The sequence below is a fragment of the Heterodontus francisci genome, chromosome 10 (assembly GCF_036365525.1).
Source record: "Heterodontus francisci isolate sHetFra1 chromosome 10, sHetFra1.hap1, whole genome shotgun sequence".
Taxonomy (NCBI): Eukaryota; Metazoa; Chordata; class Chondrichthyes; order Heterodontiformes; family Heterodontidae; genus Heterodontus; species Heterodontus francisci.
Genome location: NC_090380.1, coordinates 16,431,751 through 16,453,649, shown reverse-complemented (window position 1 = coordinate 16,453,649; position 21,899 = coordinate 16,431,751). Strand labels below are relative to the sequence as shown.

The 21,899-nt window shown below is 42.8% G+C and overlaps 1 protein-coding gene across 6 annotated transcripts in view; it reads right to left on the bottom strand.

The window, feature by feature from the left end:
• Window positions 1-21,899, bottom strand: part of mcf2la (mcf.2 cell line derived transforming sequence-like a) — a 418,987-nt gene that overhangs the window by 169,061 nt on the left and 228,027 nt on the right. For all 6 annotated transcript variants that reach the window (XM_068040155.1, XM_068040156.1, XM_068040153.1 and 3 more), the window contains 3 exons: window positions 9,961-10,027; window positions 4,300-4,415; window positions 3,169-3,238 (listed from right to left, as the gene is read on the bottom strand). In XM_068040155.1, coding sequence (XP_067896256.1) covers window positions 3,169-3,238; window positions 4,300-4,415; window positions 9,961-10,027 — 253 coding nt within the window. The remainder of the gene's footprint in view (window positions 1-3,168; window positions 3,239-4,299; window positions 4,416-9,960; window positions 10,028-21,899) is intronic.

Here is a 21,899-nt window from a genome sequence, read left to right as displayed (position 1 = left end):
AATCATTTGATACAACTCATTATTCGAAAGCTATTATTTGTGCTAAAAACGAGGATTTACTAGATTTGAATAAAAATGTTTTAAAAAAGCAGTCAGATGAATTAAAAGAATACATCAACAGTAATTCTATACATGAAGAAAATGATAACAGTCTATACCTTTCAGAGTTTCTGCACAGTTTAACTCCAATGGGCATACCATGCACAAACTTGGAGTCAAGGAAGGAGCAATTATAATGTTACTACAAAACTTGAATCCTAAACAAGGACTTTGTCACGGAACAAGATTGGTAGTTAGGAAGCTGTTTTCTTCAATGATAGATGTGGAAAATTATAACAGGCAGATTTCAAGGAAATCGAGCGTTTATTCCTTGAATAATATTGAGCCCATTAGATGTAAAACTGCCTTTTCAACTCAGGAGAAAACAGTTCCCAATTAGACTTTCATATTCTATGATTATAAACAAGTCACAAGGACAGATTCTTAACAAAATTCATATTTATATTCCTAGGCATGTTTTTGCACATGGACAGCTTTATGTAGCTCCTTCTAGAGTGAGATTAGATTAGATTAGATTAGAGATACAGCACTGAAACAGGCCCTTCGGCCCACCAAGTCTGTGCCGAACATCAACCATCCATTTATACTAATCCTACACTAATCCCATATTCCTACCAAACATCCCCACCTGTCCCTATATTTCCCTACCACCTACCTATACTAGTGACAATTTATAATGGCCAATTTACCTATCAACCTGCAAGTCTTTTGGCTTGTGGGAGGAAACCGGAGCACCCGGAGAAAACCCACGCAGACACAGGGAGAACTTGCAAACTCCACACAGGCAGTACCCGGAATCGAACCGTTTTGATTATGTTAAAGTCTTTGGTGAAAGAATAACTAGAAATCCTGTATTTAAGGAAATGTTGTTGATATAAAGAAACTAATTTGACTGCAAATGTTTTACAGGTCTCTGCTGGGACCAGCAATAATCCACAGTTTATACAGAATTCATTTGGGGCCTACAGCTTAGTATCCTGGCCAACGCTTATCCCTCAACCAATATTGAGAGAGGTTATCTGGTGATTTATCTTATTGCTGTTTGTAGGATCATGCATTTCCTACATTACAGCAGTAACAACACTTCAGAATTATTTCATTGGCTATAAAGGACTTTATGAATGCACGTTGTTGTTGTCCTATAGTTTTTGGTACAGAAAATCATCCCAAGATACTTGATAAGTGCATAATCAGACAATGATTGACACTGAGCTAAAGAAGGTGATATTAAGGCTGGTGACCAAAAGCTTAGTCAAAGAGGCAGGTTTTGAGAAGGGTTTGAAAGGAGGAGAGCGAGTGAGAGAGAAGTGGAAAGGTTTAGGGAGGGAATTCCAGAACATGAGGCCTAAATGACTGAAGACCTGGCCACCAATGATGGGGCAACAGGAGTGGTGGATGCACAAGAGGCCAGAATTGGGGGAACACAAAGTTTTTGGAAGGTTGTGCAGCTGGGAGAGGTTACAGAGATGGAGAGGGCTGAGGCCATGGAGGAATTTGAATGGGAGGATGAGAATTATAAATTGAAGGCGCTGGGTTATTAGGAGCCAATGTAGATCAGGGAGCACAGGGACGATGGATGAGCAGGATGTGGCGAGAGTTAGGATGCGGGCAGCAAGCTTTGGATGAGCTGAAATTTATGGAGGCTAGAAGATGCAAGACCAGCCAGGACAGCATCGGAATAGTCGAGTCTGGAAATGACAAAAGCATGGTTGAGGGTTGCAGCAGCACATGACCTGAGGTAGGGGTGGAGGTGAGTAATGTTACTGAGGTGGAAGTAGGCAGTCTTTGTGATGGTTAGGATATGCGACATGGATATACCTAGATTGTGGACAGTCTGCTTCAACCGGAGACAGTGGCCTTTACTTGGTGCTACGGAGAAAGTAGTAGAGTCTGAGTAAGCTGTGGCCAGAACAAACCTTGGGCCATGAGCCTCAGAAGAGTAAGAGGGGCAGAGCCCTAGGATTTTTAGGCTGTCCCCTGTGGAGAGGGTCTGGCAAGCTTAGTGCTTCAGCCTACAGTGGCACAAGCATGAAATCATAGATAAGGGACACTAAGAAGCTTCCCGCTTCATTTTCCTTGATGATTGCCTACTGGGAAAGACAATCAAGCCTTGCACCTGCCTCTTTGTCTCCGATCCAGGATTAGAAACATTGAAAAAGGCAAATTGCAAGGCCGTGGAGTACCCAAAGAGGGACAAGCCTTTCCTCCTCCGTATATCTTTGATCCTGGAGGCCTTCTGGATTCCGTTTTTGGACAGCAGGTGAACATTATTGTAGTGGCTGAACTTTCATCCCACAGAGAGTGTCACCCTGCAGAGGGGTACACACAACTTGTATTTATGTAGCACCTTTAACATAATAAAACATCCTAAGGTGCTTTGCAGAGGAATTATAAAATAAAATATGATACCGAGCCACATAAGGCTAAAGATATTGGGGCAGATGACCAAAAACATGCTCAAAGAAGGAGGTTTTAAGAAGTTTCTTACAGAAAGAAAAAAAGGTAGAGAGCTGGATAGGTTTAGAGTGGGAATCCCAGAGCTAGAGCCCAGGCAACTGAAGGCACAGCCACCATTGGGTATACTCAAGAGGTTAGAACTAGAGCAGTGCAGATATTTCAGAGGGTTGTAGGGCTCAAGGAGGTTACAGAGATGGTGAGGGGCCAGGCCACGGACAGATTTGAAAACAGGGATGAGAATTTTAAAATCAAGGCATTGTTTAACTGGAAGTAGTGTAGGGGTGATGGGTGAATGTCATTTAGTGAGAGTTAGGACATGGGCAGCAGTGTTTGGGATGACCTCAAGTTTATGAAGGGTAGAATGCGGGAGACCAGTCAGGAGTGTGAAAGAATAGTCAAGTCTAAAGGTAACATAGACATGGATACAGTGGGAATGGGAGAGTAGGAATGGAAATGGGCCCAATGTCCCTGCAGATGCACTTGTAGTTTAGAGTAATGTTTCAAAATTGAGAGATCAATCAATAGTATCCATGGTTGAAGTTGTGCTCTACAATAGCAGCTTCTAGCCATCTGGGAGCAGTCCTGTGCCTGGCAGTGACAGTGCACTGAACATTGATGCAATACAGCATTACTCAAACTAACTTTACATACCCGCTCCAGGAAACATCGTCCCACCAACTCCGGACAGTCTAAGTAATTTTCCAGGTCCCTCAGGAATATCCTAAATAGAAAGAAGAAAATGCACCTTCTCAGGTTGGCTTTTCCAATTCTCTGAAAATAAGGGCCCTTGAATTGAATGCAGGGTGATGTGGAGCACCCACTGATTCTGGATGCTCCTGGTCAACCTCGTCAGATCAGTACATCGATGTCCACTACTTACAAGGCAGCTGATATCAAAGGAGAAGGAGCCAGGGCTGGGACTCTACATTGAAATTTCTCCATTTCCCCAGCTCAGAAAGAAAGATGTATATTTGTATAGTGCCTTTCATGGAAGATATACTAAAGCACTTTGCAGCCAATAAAATATTTCTGAAGTGCAGTCATTGTTGCAATGTAGGAACCATAGCAGCCAGTTTGCATACAGCAAACTGCCATAAACAGCAATGACGTGAATGACCAGTTTGTTTTAGTGATGGAGTTTGAAGGATAAATATTGGCCAGGACACTGCTGAGAACTTCCCATCTCTTTAATTCGTGCCCTGAGACCTTTCAAACCCAGAGGGTAGACAGGCCATTCGTTTAATGCCTCATCTGAAAGATGGCACCTCCACTAGTCAGCACTTCCTCAGTACTGCATGAGCAGTATCAGTTTAGATTTTGTGCTCAGGTTCTGGAGTGGAGCTTGAGCCCACAACCTTCTAACTCAGAGGCAAGTGCGCTATCGCTGTGTTGTGGATGACATCATGCAAGTGTTACTGCTGGTTGATAGTCTGAGAGAGACTAGATACACCTGCCTCCAGTTGGGTGCAAGTGGGCCCACTGGGAAGAGGTCCAAGCAAGGGGAGTGACCTAGATCTCTGAAGAACGATGGACTGGCCATCAGGGGTGCCGAATGGAGTTGGGGGCACCAAATCTTCTGGCTAAATGAGCAGGTAGGCACTGGAGATGCACCCACTGGGTGTTTGGATGCTCACCCAGTTTAATGCAAATGAGATGCCCTCCCACTGACCCCACAAATCCCAGAAGTTCATCCATTTCAAAGCAACACTCAGTTAGTGCAGAGGTGATGGGCCGAATGGCCTCCTTCTGCGCTGTAACAATTCTGTGATATAACGTTTATACCTGCTATGGAAGTCATAGATTTCAGGCATGTTTCCGAACAGCACATCTTTCTTCTTCTGCAGAACCACTGGGATGAACGGAATCATCAAGGGGTTTTCCATCTCGGCAGCATACCCCTGGAGTTTAAGAAACAGTGGGATTAAAACCAAACCAGTTCTGGCACTGACCAGTGGAAGAGACATCATGCCAAGGACCACTGACAAGTAGAATCTCCTCAGGCTACTGACACAGTTCCACTTTGGCACTGGTGTGAAAGTTATGTCGGGGATACTGGGGATTTACTTTAGCCTTCCTTGGGACCAGGATTACAGGCAAGTTTAACTTGAATAGGAAGTGATTCGAAAGATACACTACATCCTATATTTACCGGCGAGAATTTTTTGCACAAGCCACATTGCAATTAAGGTGTTTGCTAAGCCATGAGAATGGGATTTTACTCTCTATATAGCTGCTGCTTTTGTCTGCATTATGAACGCGGGACTTTGTAGTATTATGTTTTAAAACTGTAATCTATAATACAGTATAAAAAGGATTCAGAGAAGACATGTGACCTCACACCAAGTCTGCCCGGATTCAAGCCAGGGGTCTTGATTACTATGAACATAAGGAACCCGGATCAAAGACCCTTTTGAAAGCAGGGTGCAAGGCTGTAATGCCTGAAAGACAATGGGTTTCGTTCTCTGATCGTAAACAGGGAACTGGGGCTCTAAACTGCAAATTGGAGTTGCAATTGCCAACACCTGGAAACAAAGAAAGGCCCAGGTGATTTCACTATGGCCAGACTATGGATTCTGAATATGATAAAAGGCAAATGCCTAGTGACATTTGCTCTGGATAAAGTCAACAGGCTTTCCTAAGTTGGACAGACTGTAAGGAAGAAAGGAAGATATGAAGACCAGTAGCGGCAGCCTTAGAAGTGAGGGGGAGAAAACAACTGCTCTCAGAAAACTGATCCAGTGGAAGACTTCTAAGATTTGAATCCAGTTCAAAAGCTCGAGGTTTGTGGAGGAAAAAAGATCAACAAGTTCACCAGAGATTGCCTTATTAACAGAAGGCCAGTCGAGTGTGCTCAGAATAATTGAACAAAGAGGATATTGGCTTTGTTAAGGACACTGGGAGATCCAACCCATTGTGACTGAGAGGAGTTTGGGACTTTTAACTGCAGGAAATCTTTTTTGCTGAGAACACTGTGCAATGTATAAATGTGGTGTGGGGTTTTCAAGTGTGTTAATAAGTTAATGGGAAATACCTTTCTCTTTAATTTAGTTTATTAGCTACCATACTGTTTAGTTAATGTTGATTTTTAGTTTAGCGGTTATTGTAAAAGTCTTAAAACATGAAATCTTGTCAATGTAATCCTTCAATTGGTCTGCGGAGTTCATATCTTTTGTTTTAAAGTTAATGGTCTCTACTGAGGTCATAACATTCTAACATTCTGTGAACTATTTTACAAGAGGCCAGCGTTCAAAAAACAAAGACTTTCTGATATAATCGTATACACTGACTGTAGAATGAGTTCTGTGATTTTTTGAAAGCACAGAGTTGTAGCAAACCTTGGTACATGCCAGTTATGAGTGCCAACTTCACTCGACACTTTCATTATTAAATAAACCACTGAACTACACATCTCTCCTTATTGTTCCTGAAACAGGCAACAATAATGAAGCGCCCCATCATCTGCAAAGGCGGCAGAGAAAGCTTTCATTTTCCTCCAACAATCAAAAATGAATCAATTACTCACAGACACACTTCATAAGTAAATTCATCTCTGCCACCCACAGGGAGAAGAAATCTCTCAGAATGAAAATAAATCGAACCTCAACAATAATGAAACTCAGGAAATTGTTCTTTCTTTAGCTCCATGAAATGTTAACCTTTTCCCTCAAACTACATCTACCTTGACAACATTTCCTCACACCCTGCTTCCTTTAAGGACTCTTCCATTCTCCAGTTTCTCCGTCTCTGTAGCATTTGTTCTGATATCATCTTCCAGACCTGTAATTCCTTTATCCTTAAGCATGGTTGACAAGGCCCTAGACTGTGTTCCTTCCATTCTGCTCTTACCCCTTCCCCCACCCAGAATAATGATTGAGATCCGATTGTCCTCACCTTCCACATCACCAGCCTCCACATTCAATGGATCAACCTCTGCCATTTCTACCACCTCCAGCATGATCTCACCAAACAGATCTTCCTTTCTTTCAGCATTCCAAAGGGGCCATTCCGTCCAAGATATCCCAGTCCACTCCTCAATCACACCAAACACTCTCTCTCCTTCAAATGCAAGTGCAGGAGATGCAAGACCTGCCCTTTTACCTCTTCCCTTTCCACTGCTCAGGGCCCCAAACATTTCTTTCAGGTAAAACAGTGATTTACTTGTACTTTTTTCAATGTGGTATACAGTATTTGCTGCTCACAATGCAATCTGCTCTACGTTAGGAAGACCAAACGGAGATTGGGTGACCACTTTACAGAACACCTCCATTTAGTCTGCAAGTATAACCCTGAACTTCCAGTCGCCTGTCATTTTAAATCTCAGCTTCACTCCCACCTTGACATATTGTTGGTCTCTACTATTTCAATAAAGCTCAATGTAAGCTCAAGGAACAGCATGTCACATTTTGATTAGGCACTTTACAACCTTCTGAACTCAACCCAGAATTCAACAATTTCAGATCAAAACCACTACTCACATTTTTTTTCTAAACAGCTGTTAGTAATGATTCTGCTATTCCTATTTGCACATCCTTGAGACCAGGGTTGTCCAACATATGGCCCGCGAGCCAGGAGCTGGCCCGCCAAAGTTTTCCATCCAGCCCACGGGTGTAAACTGTACCCAAGGCCATTCCTCATCCTCACCGTAACTAAAGATGAGAAATTTCCCATTGCCTTCTTTTTGCAGAGCGGTCTTTTTAAAAACATCGCAAGTCAGTTTCACAGCTGAGGGGGGAGGGGAAAGGGTGAGGGAGGGGAAAGAGGGAGAAGGGAAGGGAGTCATGGGAGTGTATTTTTCTCTGTTTTTAAAAACTGGGAGGTGGGGTCTGTGTGCCTTCAAGGCTGAGAGAAGATTTTATTTTCTCTGGGAACAGTGTGTGCGAGCCTGTTCCTGGGCAACAGCAGGAGAGAATGAGGTCACACGCTGTATTGTATCAGTTTGACTGTGTGTAAGAACTGGCTAGAACCAGTTTGATCTGGCAGACCAGCGAAGGGTGCTCTCTCCCTGAAGGAAAGATTTGTCTCTCTCAGCAGAAAATCTGCATTAGGCGAAACACAGCCTATTGGCCAAAGAGGAAAATACCTGTGGAAAGGAACCTTTGCATTGTTGGAGGTAGCAAATTCCTTTTTACTTCCAGTTTCTAAGAAGTCTCTGTCTCAGGAGTGGCTTTCTGTTAACTTTTGTGTTTCTGGGAGTTCTGGAATTCTCAGTAAAGTTTCTACTGTTAGACTGCTAATTCAAAATACAAATAGTCCTGTTGCTATACTCCTTGTTGAAAGATCTATGTGAAGCCTGCTGTAGCTGAACAGCCTTGAACGCCTATCCATTACAGACTTTTTACCAAATTCGACTGGAGATTTCAAATGGCATTTGACTATTCGATTCTGGGACACCTCACCCCACCAGGAATGTAACCCACCAGGACTTACAACCCAGTTATTTATTTATTCCTAAGAAACAGCTCTAACTTAAAACATCATTTTTAAAACCAGTTAACCGTGGGTTTTTGAATGTATGTGTGTGTGCATGAGGGTTAGGAGGAATAAGAAGTTAGAAAGTCTTTTTAGTCATAGATTTATGTCAATATTGTTTAAGATTTAGTTTATTAATAAATAGTTGATTTGTTGTTGTTTAAAGATACCTGGTTTGGTGCGTTTTATTCTGGGGGTTAATAAAGTGTTTAATTTGGCTAATTTCTGTTAGGTGGGAAATTTTAATAATATGCTGTAACCTGTGGAGTAGTGGGACTGAATTGACAGTGCTTTACTCCCACCTGGGTTGTAACAGGGGGCAGAGAGAGAGAGAGAGAGAGGGGGATAGAGAGAAAGTGATCAAGAAAGTAAGTCAATAAATTAGTCCTCTCATTTAAAGCTTAACAAAAAATGTACATTTGTTGCTGTTTTGATTAATAGTAAGATAAATTTTAATGCCTTTATCTTTCCGAAATGGTCTCACCGGCCCCCCCATTTAAGCCAAAATTTGTAATGTGGCCCCCCCCAACGCAAAAAGGTTGGACAACCCTGCCCTAGACCCATCTTTTGTTTCTTTACTTGTCCCATTACCATGCCCTTTTGCCTTGCACTATCATAGAATCATAGAATATTTACAGCACAGGAGGCCACCACTCGGCCCATCGTGTCCGTGCGACTCTCCAAGAGCAACTCAGGTAGCCCCACATCCCTGTTCTTTCCCTCTAGCCGTGAAAACTGTTTCCTCTTCAGGTGCTTATCCAATTCCCTTTTGAAAACCATGAATGAATCCGTCTCCTCCACACACTCAGGCAGTGCGTTCCCAATCCTAACACTCACAGTGCAACATGGTTTTTCTTCATGTCACTGTTGGTTCTTTTGCAAACTACCTTAAATCAGTGCCTCTGGTTCTCAAACCTTCTGCCAACGGGAGCAGTTTCTCTCCATTTACTTTGTCCTTGATTTTGTGCTCTATGCCTCTATTTATAAAGGCCAGGATAATGCATGCCTATTCAACCACTTTCTCAAGGACCTCACATCTACTCCAAAGTATGCTGACCAGAACTGGATACAATACCCTAGTTGTGCCCTGAACAGAGCTTTATAAAGGTTTAGCATAGCTTCCCTGCTTTTATACTCAATACCCCTATTGCTCTCTCAATATGTCCTACCAGTTTCAAAGATCTGTGTACATGAACTCCCACATCTGTGTCCCTGCACACTCTTTAGAACTGTGCCATTAAGTTTATATTGCCTCTCCCTATTCCTACTACCAAAATGCATCATCTCACACTTCTCTGTATCAAATCCATCTGCCACATGTCAACCCATTCTGTTAGCCTGTCTATGTCCTGTTGTAGTTGATTTGTATCATCCTCACTGTATGCCAAACCTCAAAATTTGATATAATTGGCAATTTTTTATATTTTTACTCTATTCCAATATCCAAGTCATTTACATACGTTAAAAAGCACTGACCCTTGGCAAACAGCACTGTCTACCATCCTCCTGTCTGTAAAACAACCATTTACCACGACTTGCTGAGCCCCTCCAATTCTGGCCTCTTGCGCATCCACTATTTTCATCGTTCTATCATCATTCACAGTTGTGCCTTCAGCTGCCTAGGTCCTAAGTTCTGGAATTCCCTTCCGAAAACTCTCCACCTTTCTACTCTCTCCTTTTTTTTCCCAAAGATGCTCCTTAAAACCTACCTCTTTAACCAATCTTTTGCCCAACTGGCCTAATATCCACTTATGTGGCTTGTTGCCAACTTTTTTTTTCATAATGGCTCCTATAAAGTAGCTTGGAATTTTTTACAATGTTAAATGTGCTATATAAATGCAAACTGTTGTTATTGATGACACATAATAAGACGGATAATAAAGCAGGCTTATTGCTTTATTGCGACTGTCACTGTTCAGTTAGAACAAACCAAATGAGACAAAGTATAGCAATGCTCATCACAAAATGACTTACCTCCAGCACACAAAGCAGTTCTTCTACATAGGCTCGCTCAGTTTCAATCAGCTCATTCATTACATGGCTGTGAAATAAAAAGGAAATAAATAATCTCATCACCTTATCGTGCTAAAATAAGTATGCCGAGAAAGCAAAATCAGGATAAATCTGCAGTCCCAATGAAACAATGCTCACTGTTTGCCGGCAGAACAGTGACTTCACATCAAGCACTAATTCATTGTTTGTGAGGCATTGTGGCATGCACTGTGAGAGTGATCAGACACTAAGTGTACGAGCTTCTATACATACTATTTGATGAAAAATAATTCTAAAATTCTAGCAGGTAAGAAAGCACATTGCTTGTGTAAGAGGACCCTTGTATTTATTTTCAAATATTACTTTTTAAAAGATTTAGCTTTAAAACACAACTTAAACGAAAGGCTTACATTTCTATGGCACCTTTTATGACCTCAAGACATCCCAAATTGCTTTACAGCCAATGAAGTGCATTTTGAAGTGCAATCACTGTTGTCATGTAGGAAACATGGTACTCAATTTAAGCACAGCAGCTCCCACAAACAGCAATGTGATAATGGCCTTATAATCATTTTAGGTGATGCTGATTTAGGGGTAAATATTGACCAGAACACTGGGGACAACTTCCCCGATTTTCTTTGAAAATAATGCCATCTACCCGAGTGAGCAGACAGGGCCGTGATTTAACATTTCATTCGAAAGAGGGCACATCTGACAGTGAACCACTTCCTCAGTACTGCACTGGAACGTCAGCATCGATTTTTGTGCTCAAGTCTCAACAGTTGGATTTGAAACCACAACTTTCGGACTCAGCAAATTCACAAATTGGCTGCTGCACTTCCTACATTACAACACTGACTACACTTCAAAAGTACTTCTTGACTGTAATGTGCTTTGGGACGTTCTGAGGTCATGAAAGGCGCTATGTAAATATATATCTTCCATTTCTTTCCACACCTGTTTGTCCAGTGTTGATGTTCATGCAGAACACGCCAGAAGCTCATGTAAATGTCCAATCATGTAACTGAAGGGGTTGCTGCACCTGTACTCAAAACCCTTCGTGTTATGCTGTGCATACTTAGCTCCAATTCTAAACTCGCAGGAATTACTATTATTCCATTAATTTTTTGGCTCTAACTGAACTCAAAGTAATGGGTGTGAGATTCAGCACTTCTCTCTCTCTTCACGTTTGCTAGAAACAGAGAAGATCAAACAGGACAGGGGATCACAGGGAGGTCAGACGGCACCCTAAGGGGACCGCATACACCCGCCTTTAACCTAACAACTCTCTCATCAGATCCAGACTCAGCTACCTCGTAATGTTAAAGCTTGAGGCAGCCACTGCAAAGGCTCAATGGGGGAAGGCCACTGTATAAGATCCTCCTGCCATAGTATACTGAGCACAGTGGCGCAGTGGTTAGCACTGCAGCCTCACAGCTCCAGGGACCCGGGCTCGATTCTGGGTACTGCCTGTGTGGAGTTTGCAAGTTCTCCCTGTGTCTGCGTGGGTTTTCTCCGGGTGCTCCGGTTTCCTCCCACAAGCCAAAAGACTTGCAGGGTGATAGGTAAATTGGCCATTATAAATTGTCACTAGTATAGGTAGGTGGTAGGGAAATATAGGGACAGGTGGGGATGTTCGGTAGGAATATGGGATTAGTGTAGGATTAGTATAAATGGGTGGTTGATGGTCGGCACAGACTCGGTGGGCCGAAGGGCCTGTTTCAGTGCTGTATCTCTAATCTAATCTAATCTAACCCATGCAATACCCGTCAGGCTGTATACAACAAAAATGCTTTTTCTATGTAATGCAAATGTACATTGCATATAAAATGGAATGGCAAGAGTTCGGAGGCACCTCATTTTTTTTATTCATTCATGGGATGTGGGTGTCGTTGGCTAGGCCAGCATTTATTGCCCATCCCTAATTTTCCTGGAGAAGGTGGTGGTGAGCTTCTGCCTTGAACCGCTGCTGTCCATGTGAGGTAGGTACACCCACAGTGCTGTTAGGACGGGAGTTCCAGAATTTTGGCCCAGCGGCATGAAGGAACGGCGATATAGTTCCAAGTCAGGATGGTGTGTGACTTGGAGGGGAACTTGCAGGTGGTGGTGTTCCCATGCATTGCTGTCCTTGTCATTCTAGTTGGTAGAGGTCGTGGGTTTGGAAGATGCTGACTAAGGAGCCTCGGTGCATTGCTGCAGTGCATCTTGTAAATGGTACACACTGCTGCCACTGTGCGTTGATGGTGGAGGGAGTGAATGTTTGTAGATGGGGTGCCAATCACGCGGGCTGCTTTGTCCTGGATGGTGTCGAGCTTCTTGAGTGTTGGAGCTACACCCATCCAGGCAAGTGGAGAGTATTCCGTCACACTCCTGACTTGTGCCTTGTAGATGGAAGACAGGCTTTGGGGAGTCAGGAAGTGAATTACTCGCCGCAGGATTCCCAGCCTCAGACCTGCTCTTGTAGCCACAGTATTTATATGACTACTCCAGTTCAAGTAGCAGAAATGGTTGGTAAAGATAATGTGGTTGATAGAGTATGCACAGACTGTCAAAAAGCATTTGCTGAAGTTTCACATAATAGGCTTGGAGCAAAGCTGAAGCTCATGGAACCAAGGGGATAGTGGCAGCACGGATACGAAGTTGATGGAGTGACAAGAAACAGTAGTGGTGAACAGTTGTTTTTCAGACTGGATGGTTCCCCAGGGGCCAGTATTAGGACCACTGCTTCCTTGATTATTAAAACTTAGTATTGGGTATACAGGGCATAATTTAAAAATTTGCAGATGACACAAAAAACTTAGAAGTATGATGAACTGTAGGAGGAATGTGATAGACTTCAAGGAAAACAGACAGGTTGGTTAAATGGGGAGACACTTGACAGATGCAATTTAACAGAGAAATGTGAGGTGATACATGTTCGTAGGAAGAACAAGGAGAGGTAACATAAAATTAAGGGTACAATTCTAAAGGGGGTACAGGAACAGAGAGGTGGCACAGAAGGTTGGGGAAGTGGTTAAAAAGGCATATGGGATACTGAGCTTTATAAATAGAGGTATGGAGTACAAAGGCAGGCAAGTTATGATGAACCTTTATAAAACAATGGTTCAGTCTGAACTGGAGTATTGTGTCCAATTCTGGGTATGGCATTTTAGGAAAGATGTGAAGACTTTAGTGAGGGTGCAGAAAAGATTTATGAGAATGGTTCCAGGAATGAGGGACTTCAGTTAGGTGAATAGATTGGAGAAGTTGGGGTTGTTCTTCTTAGAGAAGGTTGAGAGGAGATTTTATTGAGGTGTTCAAAATTATCAGGGGTCTAGACAGAGTAGCTAGAGAAAAATGGTTCCCATTGGCAGAAGGGTCGAGAACCAGAATTCATGGATTTAAAGTGATTGGCAAAACAATGAAAGCTTACATGAGGAAAACCTGTTTTATGAAGTGACAGGTTACCCTCTGTAATTCACTGCCTGAGTGTATGGTAGAAGCAGATTCATTCATGACTTTCAATGGGGAATTGGATAAGCACCTGAATGAAAGATTTGCAGGGCTACAGGGAAAGGGCCGGGGACTGGGACTAGCTAAAGTACTCTTGGCGGCATGGGCAGCCATGATCTTATTGAATGGCGGTTGCAGGCTCGAGGGGCCGGACGGCCTACTCCTGCTCCTAGTTCTTATGATCTTATGATGATAGGCTGAATGGCCTCTTTCTGTGCTCTAACCATTCTATGATTTTATTCTATATGCCTTGACAAATCAGAGGGTGCCTAAGAGTACAGTCTCAATCATTTTTAAAATTTGTTCTTGGGATGTGAGCATCACTGGCAAAGCCATCATTTATTGCTCATCCCTAACTGCCCTCAAGAAGGTGGTGGTGAGCTGCCTTCTTGAACCGCTGCAGTCCATATGGTATAGATACACCACAGTGTGGTTAGGAAGAGAGTTCCAAGATTTTGATCCAGCGACCGTGAAGGAACAGCAATATAGTTCCAAGACAGGAAGGGAACGTGCAGGTGGCGGTGTTCCCATGCACCTGCTGCGCTTGTCCTTCTAGATGTTGCAGTTGGAAGTTGCTGTTGAAGGAGGCTTGCAGTGCATCTTGTAGATGGTACACACTGCTGCCACTATTCGCTAGTGGTAGAGGGAGTGATGTTTAAGGTGGTGGATGGGATGTCAATCAAGTAGACTGCTTTGCCTTGGATGGAGTCGATCTGCAGAAGTGTTGTCAGTGCTGCACTCATCCAGGTAAGTGGAGAGCATTCCATCACACTCCTGACTCTTGCTTTGTAAATGTTGGACAAGTTTTGGAAAGTCAAGAGGTGAGTTACTTGCCACAGAATTTCCAACCTCTGTCCTGCTCTGGGAGAGAAGCATCAGGGTAGGAGAGCATTTAAAAAGCATGCCAGAACCTCAGAGATTCGAAGAGAAGCAGCGGGGGAGGAGATGTTCGGAGGCAAATCACATCAAAAAGTGACATCACAATCAACAGAGAGCGCGTGCAAACAGAAAGCTGGCCGGGGTGAGCATACCAGTAAGCTTTTAACTTAATCTAAGTTAATCAAATATAAAATAAAACTTGATCGATTCATTATTATAAAAACTAAAGCAGATTTTATAATTTACCATAATATATATATATATATTATATACTACATATGTGTGTGTAACAGGAAGTGTTATAAGAGTATAAACACAGAGGATTAGAAGTATTAATTACAATTGATTGTTTAAACAGGTACTTTCAATTTAATTTAAATCAGACATAGCAAACATCCAAATTAATAAATTAAATAGAATAGAGATGGCTGCGCAGGCAATGTGTTGCAGCTGTAGTGTGTGGGAGCTGGTGGACGCCAGTGCGATCCACGGTGGTCACATCTGCAGCAAATGTTGGCTGCTCGAGGACTTTCAGCTCAGAGTTGATGAGCTGGAGTCCAAGCTGCGGACACTGCGACACATCAGGGAGGCGAGAGTTACCTGGACACTGTTTCAGGAGACAGTCACACCCTTAGATTAATTACATCAAATTTGGATGGTGGTCAGGGACAGGAGGGTGACTGCGAGTGAGGCAGGTATGGGGATCCAGAATTTATCTTTGGAGGAGCCTCAGACAGTGCCCTTATCCAATAGGTACGAGGTTCTTGCTCCTGGTGTGGATAAGGGCACAGGCTGCATGGAGGATGACCAAACTGACCACAGCACCATGGTTCAGAGTGCCATTCAAGTGGCGGGAGAAAAGAGAAATGTAGTAGTAATAATAGGGGATAGCATAGTTAGGGGAATAGATACTGTTCTCTGCAGCAAAGACAGGGAGTCCTGAAGGCTGTGTTGCCTACCTAGTGCCAAGGTTAAGGGCATCTCTTCTAGGCTGGAAAGAAACTTGAAGTGGGAGGGGAAGGGTCCAGTTGTCGCAGTCCACGTAGGTACCAACGACAAAGGTAGGACTAGGAAAGAGGTTCTGCTGAGGGACTACGAGCAGCTCGGGGATAAATTAAAAAGCAGAACCACAAAGGTAATAACCTCTGGATTACTACCTGAGCCACGTGCAAATTGGCATAGGATAAATAAGATTAGAGAGGTAAACGCGTGGCTCAAAGATTGGTGTGGGAGAAATGGGTTCTGATTCATGGGGCACTGATACCAGTACTAGGTAAGGAGAGAGCTGTTCCGTTGGAACAGGTTTCATTTGAACCATGCTGGGACCAGTGTCCTGGTGAATCGTACAACTAGGGTTGTAGATAGGACTTTAAACCAATTAGTGGGGGGGAGGGTTCATTGAAGGGAAGTTTAAAAATTCAAAAAGAAACGAGAGAGCAGAGGTGCAGGGTCATGAAGAGGAGAATGGTAATCAAAGCATGACAGGAAGAGGAAGAAAATATAAGAATAGTGCAGCAGAAATTAGAAACAGAATGAATAATAATGGTAAAAAGTCAAAGCTTAAGGCTCTTTATCTGAAAGCTCGCAGCATTTGTAACAAGATAGATGAGTTGACAGCACAAATAGAAATTAACGAGCATGACTTGATAGCTATTACAGAGACGTGGTTGCAGCTTGACCAAGACTGGGAACTCAATATTCAAGGGTATTCAACGTTCCTGAAAAATAGGCGAAAAGGAAAAGGAGGTGGGGTAGCTTTGTTAATAAAGAAAGGTATCAGCGTGGTGGTGAGTAGTGATATAGGTGCAATATATCGTGATGTGGAATCAGTTTGGGTAGAAATAAGGAATAGCAAGGGGAAGAAGTCATGGGTGGGAGTCATCTATAGGCCCCCGAAGAGTTGCCTCACTGTAGGACAAAATATAAATCTGCAAATAATGGAGGAGTGTAAGAAGGGCACTACAATTGTCATGGGTGATTTAATCTGCATATTGACTGGACAATCAGATTGGCAGATTTAATTTGCATATTGACTGGACAATCAGATTGGCAGATTTAATTTGCATATTGACTGGACAATCAGATTGGCAGAGGTAAAATGGAAGACGAATTTGTAGAGGGCATCAGGGATTGTTACTTAAAGCAATACGTTGCCGAACCTACCCAGGAACAGGCTATTTTAGATCCAGTAATGTGTAATGAGGTAGGATTAGTAAGAGATATCGTAGTTAAGGATCCTCTAGCGGGTAGCGATCACAACAAGGTAGAATTTCAGATTCAGTTTGAGGGCGAGTAACTCGGGTCTCAAACCAGTGTCCTCAACTTAAACAAGGGCAATTACGGAGATATGAAGAAAGAGTTGTCTAAAGCGGGCTGGGAAAATAGACTAAGGGGAAGGTCAGTGGATGAGCAATGGCAGACATTTAAGCAGACATTTCAGAATGCTCAGCAAAAATTTATCCAGGTCAAAAAGGATTTGATGAGAAGGATGAACCACCCATGGTTAACAAAGGCAGTCAAGGAGAGTATCCAATCAAAAACTAAGGCATACAAAATGGTGAAAACTAGTGGTCGGCCAGCGGATTAGGAATTCTTTTAGTAACCAGCAGCGGATGACTAAAAAGCTAATAAAGAGGGAGAAAATTGATTAAAGTAAATTGGCAAGAAATATAAAAACAGCAAAAGCTTTTACAGTATATAAAAAGAGAGTAGCTGAAGTGAGCATGGGACCCTTGGAAGATACGATTGGAGAATTGAAAACGGGGAACACGGAAATGGCAGATAATTTAAACCAATATTTTGCATCGGTCTTCACGGTGGAGGACACTATAAACATCCCACGGATATTAGATAAGCAAGAAGCTAATGGGAGGAAAGATCTTGTAACAGTCTCTTATCGAGGGACAAAGTATTTGACAAACTAATGGGACTAAAGGCAGACAAGTCGCCAGGACCTGATGGCCTACATCCAAGAGTTTTAAAGGAGGTGGCTGCAGAGATAGTGGAGGCATTGGTCGAAATATTCCAGAACTCACTGGATTCCGGGTGGGTCCCAGCGGATTGGAAAATCGCTAATGTGATGCCCATGTTCAAGAAGGGAGGGAGACGAAAAGCAGGAAACTATAGGTCAGTCGGCCTAACATCGATCATTGGGAAAATGCTAGAGTCCATTATTAAGGAAGAAATAGCAGGACATTTAGAAAAGCTTAACGCTATCCAACAAAGTCAACATGGTTTTGTGAAAGGGAAATCATGTTTGACAAATTTGCTAGAGTTCTTTGAGGATATAACAAGCAGAGTCGATAAAGGGGAACTGGTAGATGCAGTGTATTTGGATTTCCAGAAGGCATTCGAAGGTGCCACATAAAAGATTATTGCACAAGATAGGAGCTCACGGTATTGGGGGTAATGTATTAACATGGATTGAGGATTGGTTAACTCATAGAAGTGAGAGTTGGGATTAATGGGTCTTTTTCAGGTTGGAAATTCGTAACTAGTGGAGTGCCACAAGAATCAGTCCTAGGACCTCAATTATTTACTATCTATATTAATGACTGTCACTCCAGAATTGGCCTTTATAGCCACTCCAGGCGCTGCTTCACAAACCACTGACCACCTCCAGGCGCATATCCATTGTCTCTCGAGATAAGGAGGCCCAAAAGAAAAAGAAGAATATTAATGACTTGGAGGGGGAACAGAGTGTAATATATCCAAATTTGCTGAGGATACAAAAATAGGTGGGAGGGCATGTTGTGATGAGGACATAAGGAATCTGCCAGGGGATATAGATAGGTTGAGTGAGTGGGCAAAAACTTGGCAGATGAAGTTTAATGTAGGAAAGTGTGAGGTCATGCACTTTGGTAGGAAGAATCAAAAGGCAGACTATTATTTAAATGGAGAGAGACTTCAAAAAAGTGCAGCACAGAGGGATCTGGGTGTTCTTGTGCATGAAACACAAAAAGTTAGCATTTAGGTGCAGCAAGTAATTAAGAAGGCAAATGGAATTTTGGCCTTTATTTCTAGGGGATTGGAGTTTAAAAATCGGGAAATGTCGTTCCAACTGTACAGGGTGTTGGCGAGGCCGCACCTGGAGTACTGTGTACAGTTTTGGTCCCCGTATTTAAGAAAGGATATACTGGCATTGCAGGCAGTTCAAAAGAGATTCACTAGGCTGATTCCTAGGATGAAGGGGTTGATTCATCAAGAACGGCTAAACAGGTTAGGCCTTTATTCATTAGAGTTTAGAAGAATGAGGGGTGATTGTATTGAAACATACAAGATTCTGAGGGGGCTTGACAAGGTAGACGTTGGGATGATGTTTTTACTAGTGGGGGAATCTCAAACTAGGGGACATAGTTACAGAATAAGGGGACACGCATTTAAAACGGAGATGCAAAGGAATTTCTTCTCAGAGGGTAGTGAATATCTGGAATTCTCTACCCCAGAGAGTTGTGGAGGCTAGATCACTGAAAGTATTTAAAGAGGAGGTAGATAGAGTTTTGAAATATCAGGGAGTTGAAGGCTATGAGGAGCTGGCATGAAAGAGTTGAGGTCTGGGGCCTACTCCTGCTTCTATTTCTTATGCTCTTGTAGCCCAGTATTTATATGGCTAGTCCAGTTAAGTTTCTGGTCAATGACAACTGCAAGGATGTCGGTCTCTGTCACCTTTTAGAATGTTTGACCATTTTTACACAGAAAGGATCTTGGCAGATTTAGATTAAAAATATTACACTTTTAAATTAAATCCTGAATTCAAGAGATTCAAATGAGCACAGCAATCAGAGGATGGGAAGTAATGGATCAGTCTGTGGAATGTTGCTACTTGCATACCACTTCAAAGAGAAACAATAAGAGCTAGATTTTCTTTTGAGTTTTAGGGGCATTAAACCCAGGAATTCTCTTCCACAAAAGCTGCCATTCGTTTTTAATATCTAACCAATGCCCACTCTGTTGTATTTCAACAGGCTCAAGCGGGTATGGCTAACCCTCCCACTCCTTTCTTCTAAACTCCGCCCAAACTCTACTCTGGTCAACACCACTGCCACACAGATGGTGTCACAAGCAGCACAGTGCCATCGCTGAAGCAGGTGTCACATTGAGGGGGCCAGATAGTTCACATGTTGGTGTTGCTTTGTCTGCATATCAATATTAGCAGTTGTACTCTGGCGGGTTGTCAACTTTTTTTCTGCCCTGTGTAGTCTGCACTGAAATTAGTTTGGCGTGGACTGCAGACACAGATTTCCCAACGGGAATCCCTCTATTCCTATATATTAAGGACTAGATTGAAGACCATCAGAATGAGGCATCACAGGCGATGTTTATTTGCTTTGCACAAAGACTCACTCAGTAGGGTCTATGGCCCAAGGTCTGACTTTGACTTTCCTGACCATCAATGCCTCAGAAGTCTGTGCTTCCTCCCCTAGACACTATTGGTACAGTTTATCAATTGCTGGGTGAAGATCTACAGCCCACTTCCACCAAGAGAGACTGTATCAGCCCAAGTCACCACAGATTCCGACAGGTGCAAGGAGCATGTGGCACTCAAAGCTCTATGGCAACCCGCTTAATTTTAAGAACACGACAGGCTTTCATCATGCAGGTAGTGCAGTGCCACTCACCTTATCCTGCACATTTATATCTGCTCCTTAGGAAGCTGTCATTATGTGACAATCTACCGCAACAGCCCTGATAACTCAAATCCATGCATCAGGGCTGTCCCTGCAGTCATGGGTACTCTAGTAAGGTTTCCACAGAAAAAGGGATGATAGATATAATGAGGCCCATGGCATTATATGAAGGGCACTCAAGCAAACTATAAACATGATGCAGTCTCATTTTAGTTGCCTGAATGAATCAGGTGGAGCTGTACATCACAACCTAGTGAGAGTTTCCAGAATCACTGTGACTTGCTGCATAATACATAACATTTGGATGAATAAAAGGCTTGCTGCTTCCAGAGCTGATGGACATGATGACGGAGACAGATAGAGGAAACTTCGTCCTCTTAGCATAGCACAGGAATTATCCATGCCAGCCATGGCTCGGAGGTGTCACTCTTGAATCCGAGTCAGAAGGCAGAGAGTTTATCCCACTCCACTGACTTGAGAACATAATCTCGGCTCACAGTCCAGTGCACTACTCAGTGTGCACTGCAATGTCAAAGGTGCTGTCTTTCAGATGGGATGCAAAACAGAGGCCCTGTCTGCCCTCTCAGGAAGATGTAAATGATCCCATGGTACTAATTCGAAGAGCAGGTGAGTTCTCCTGAACGTCCTAGCCAATATTTATCTCTCAACCAGCAGCACTAAGCAGATTATCTGTTATTTATCTCTGCTGTTTGCAGCATGTTGCTCTGCGCTAATTGATTTCTACTTTTCCTACATTACAGTGACTTCAAAAGTACTTCTTGGGCTGTAAAGTGCCTTGTGACATCCAGATATGCTACATAAATGTAAGTTTTCTTTACTCAGGAAGGAAAGCACAGGACAAACAGCAGCCAGAAAACATATTGCCCAGTGCTTTCAAATAATAAAAGACAGGACACCTAATAAAGTCACTTCACAACTACCTGTTCTTTTCCCAACATCCTCACAAAGTCTTTAAGTGTCAGACTTCTGCTTACTTCTTTCATAAGACAAAAATCTGCATTTCTCTGCCACCATTCAAGTTCAAAGTTTCCAAACATACACTGAGACAAATTCGGAACTGATGACATGTCTACTTTGCAGAACAGCATTCACCAATAGGTGACACAAAATCTAATCAATCCATCTACTTCTATGAGCTTCTTCCTGAGATGAGGTTAAGCGGTGTGTTATGGACAGCAGGTAAGGGGTGCAGGTGGTTCTCACTGTTCACCTCTCAACTGACCACAATTGTATTTTGTTTAAAATGATGAGTCAGCCTGAATGTTTTACTTGCCAAATAAACAGATAGCGACAGTCTTCTATTTTAAACCTACAAGAAAACCTAACCATTCAGTGAACAATATTCATTCACTTAAGACTTTACAACACCACTCATGCACACATTCACTCTCACATGCACTGTCAAGAGAAGATGATAGATGGTAAAAGTTAAGAGGTCAAGGTGGGATAGGTGTTTGTGGTTTACGGTAAAGTTGTTGAATCTTCTCGGAAGGACTGTATCTTTTAAAGTTATAGGCCTGGGTTAGTTGTAGTCTTGAATTTGTTGAGGTTATGTAGATTTCCAGTGGTTAAGATTTCAAACTGGAGGCGGCGGTCACTTTCAGTTCTCTGCTGCACCAGGTTGAAGTGTAGAAACAGCAGCATGGCTTCTTCTTGTTTAGGCTGGATCTTTTCACAGCCCTTGGCTGGACCACAGAAGGAAGTTAAAAGCAAAATACTGTGGATGCTGCAAATCTGAAATAAAAACAAGAAATGCTGGAAATACTCAGCAGGTCTGGCAGCATCTGTGGAGAGAGAAGCAGAGTTAACGTTTCAGGTCAGTGACCCTTCTTCGGAACTCACCAGTGGACTTCAACTCACAGAAGGAAGTTGTTGTGAAAAATCTCTCTCTCCAGAGGGTTG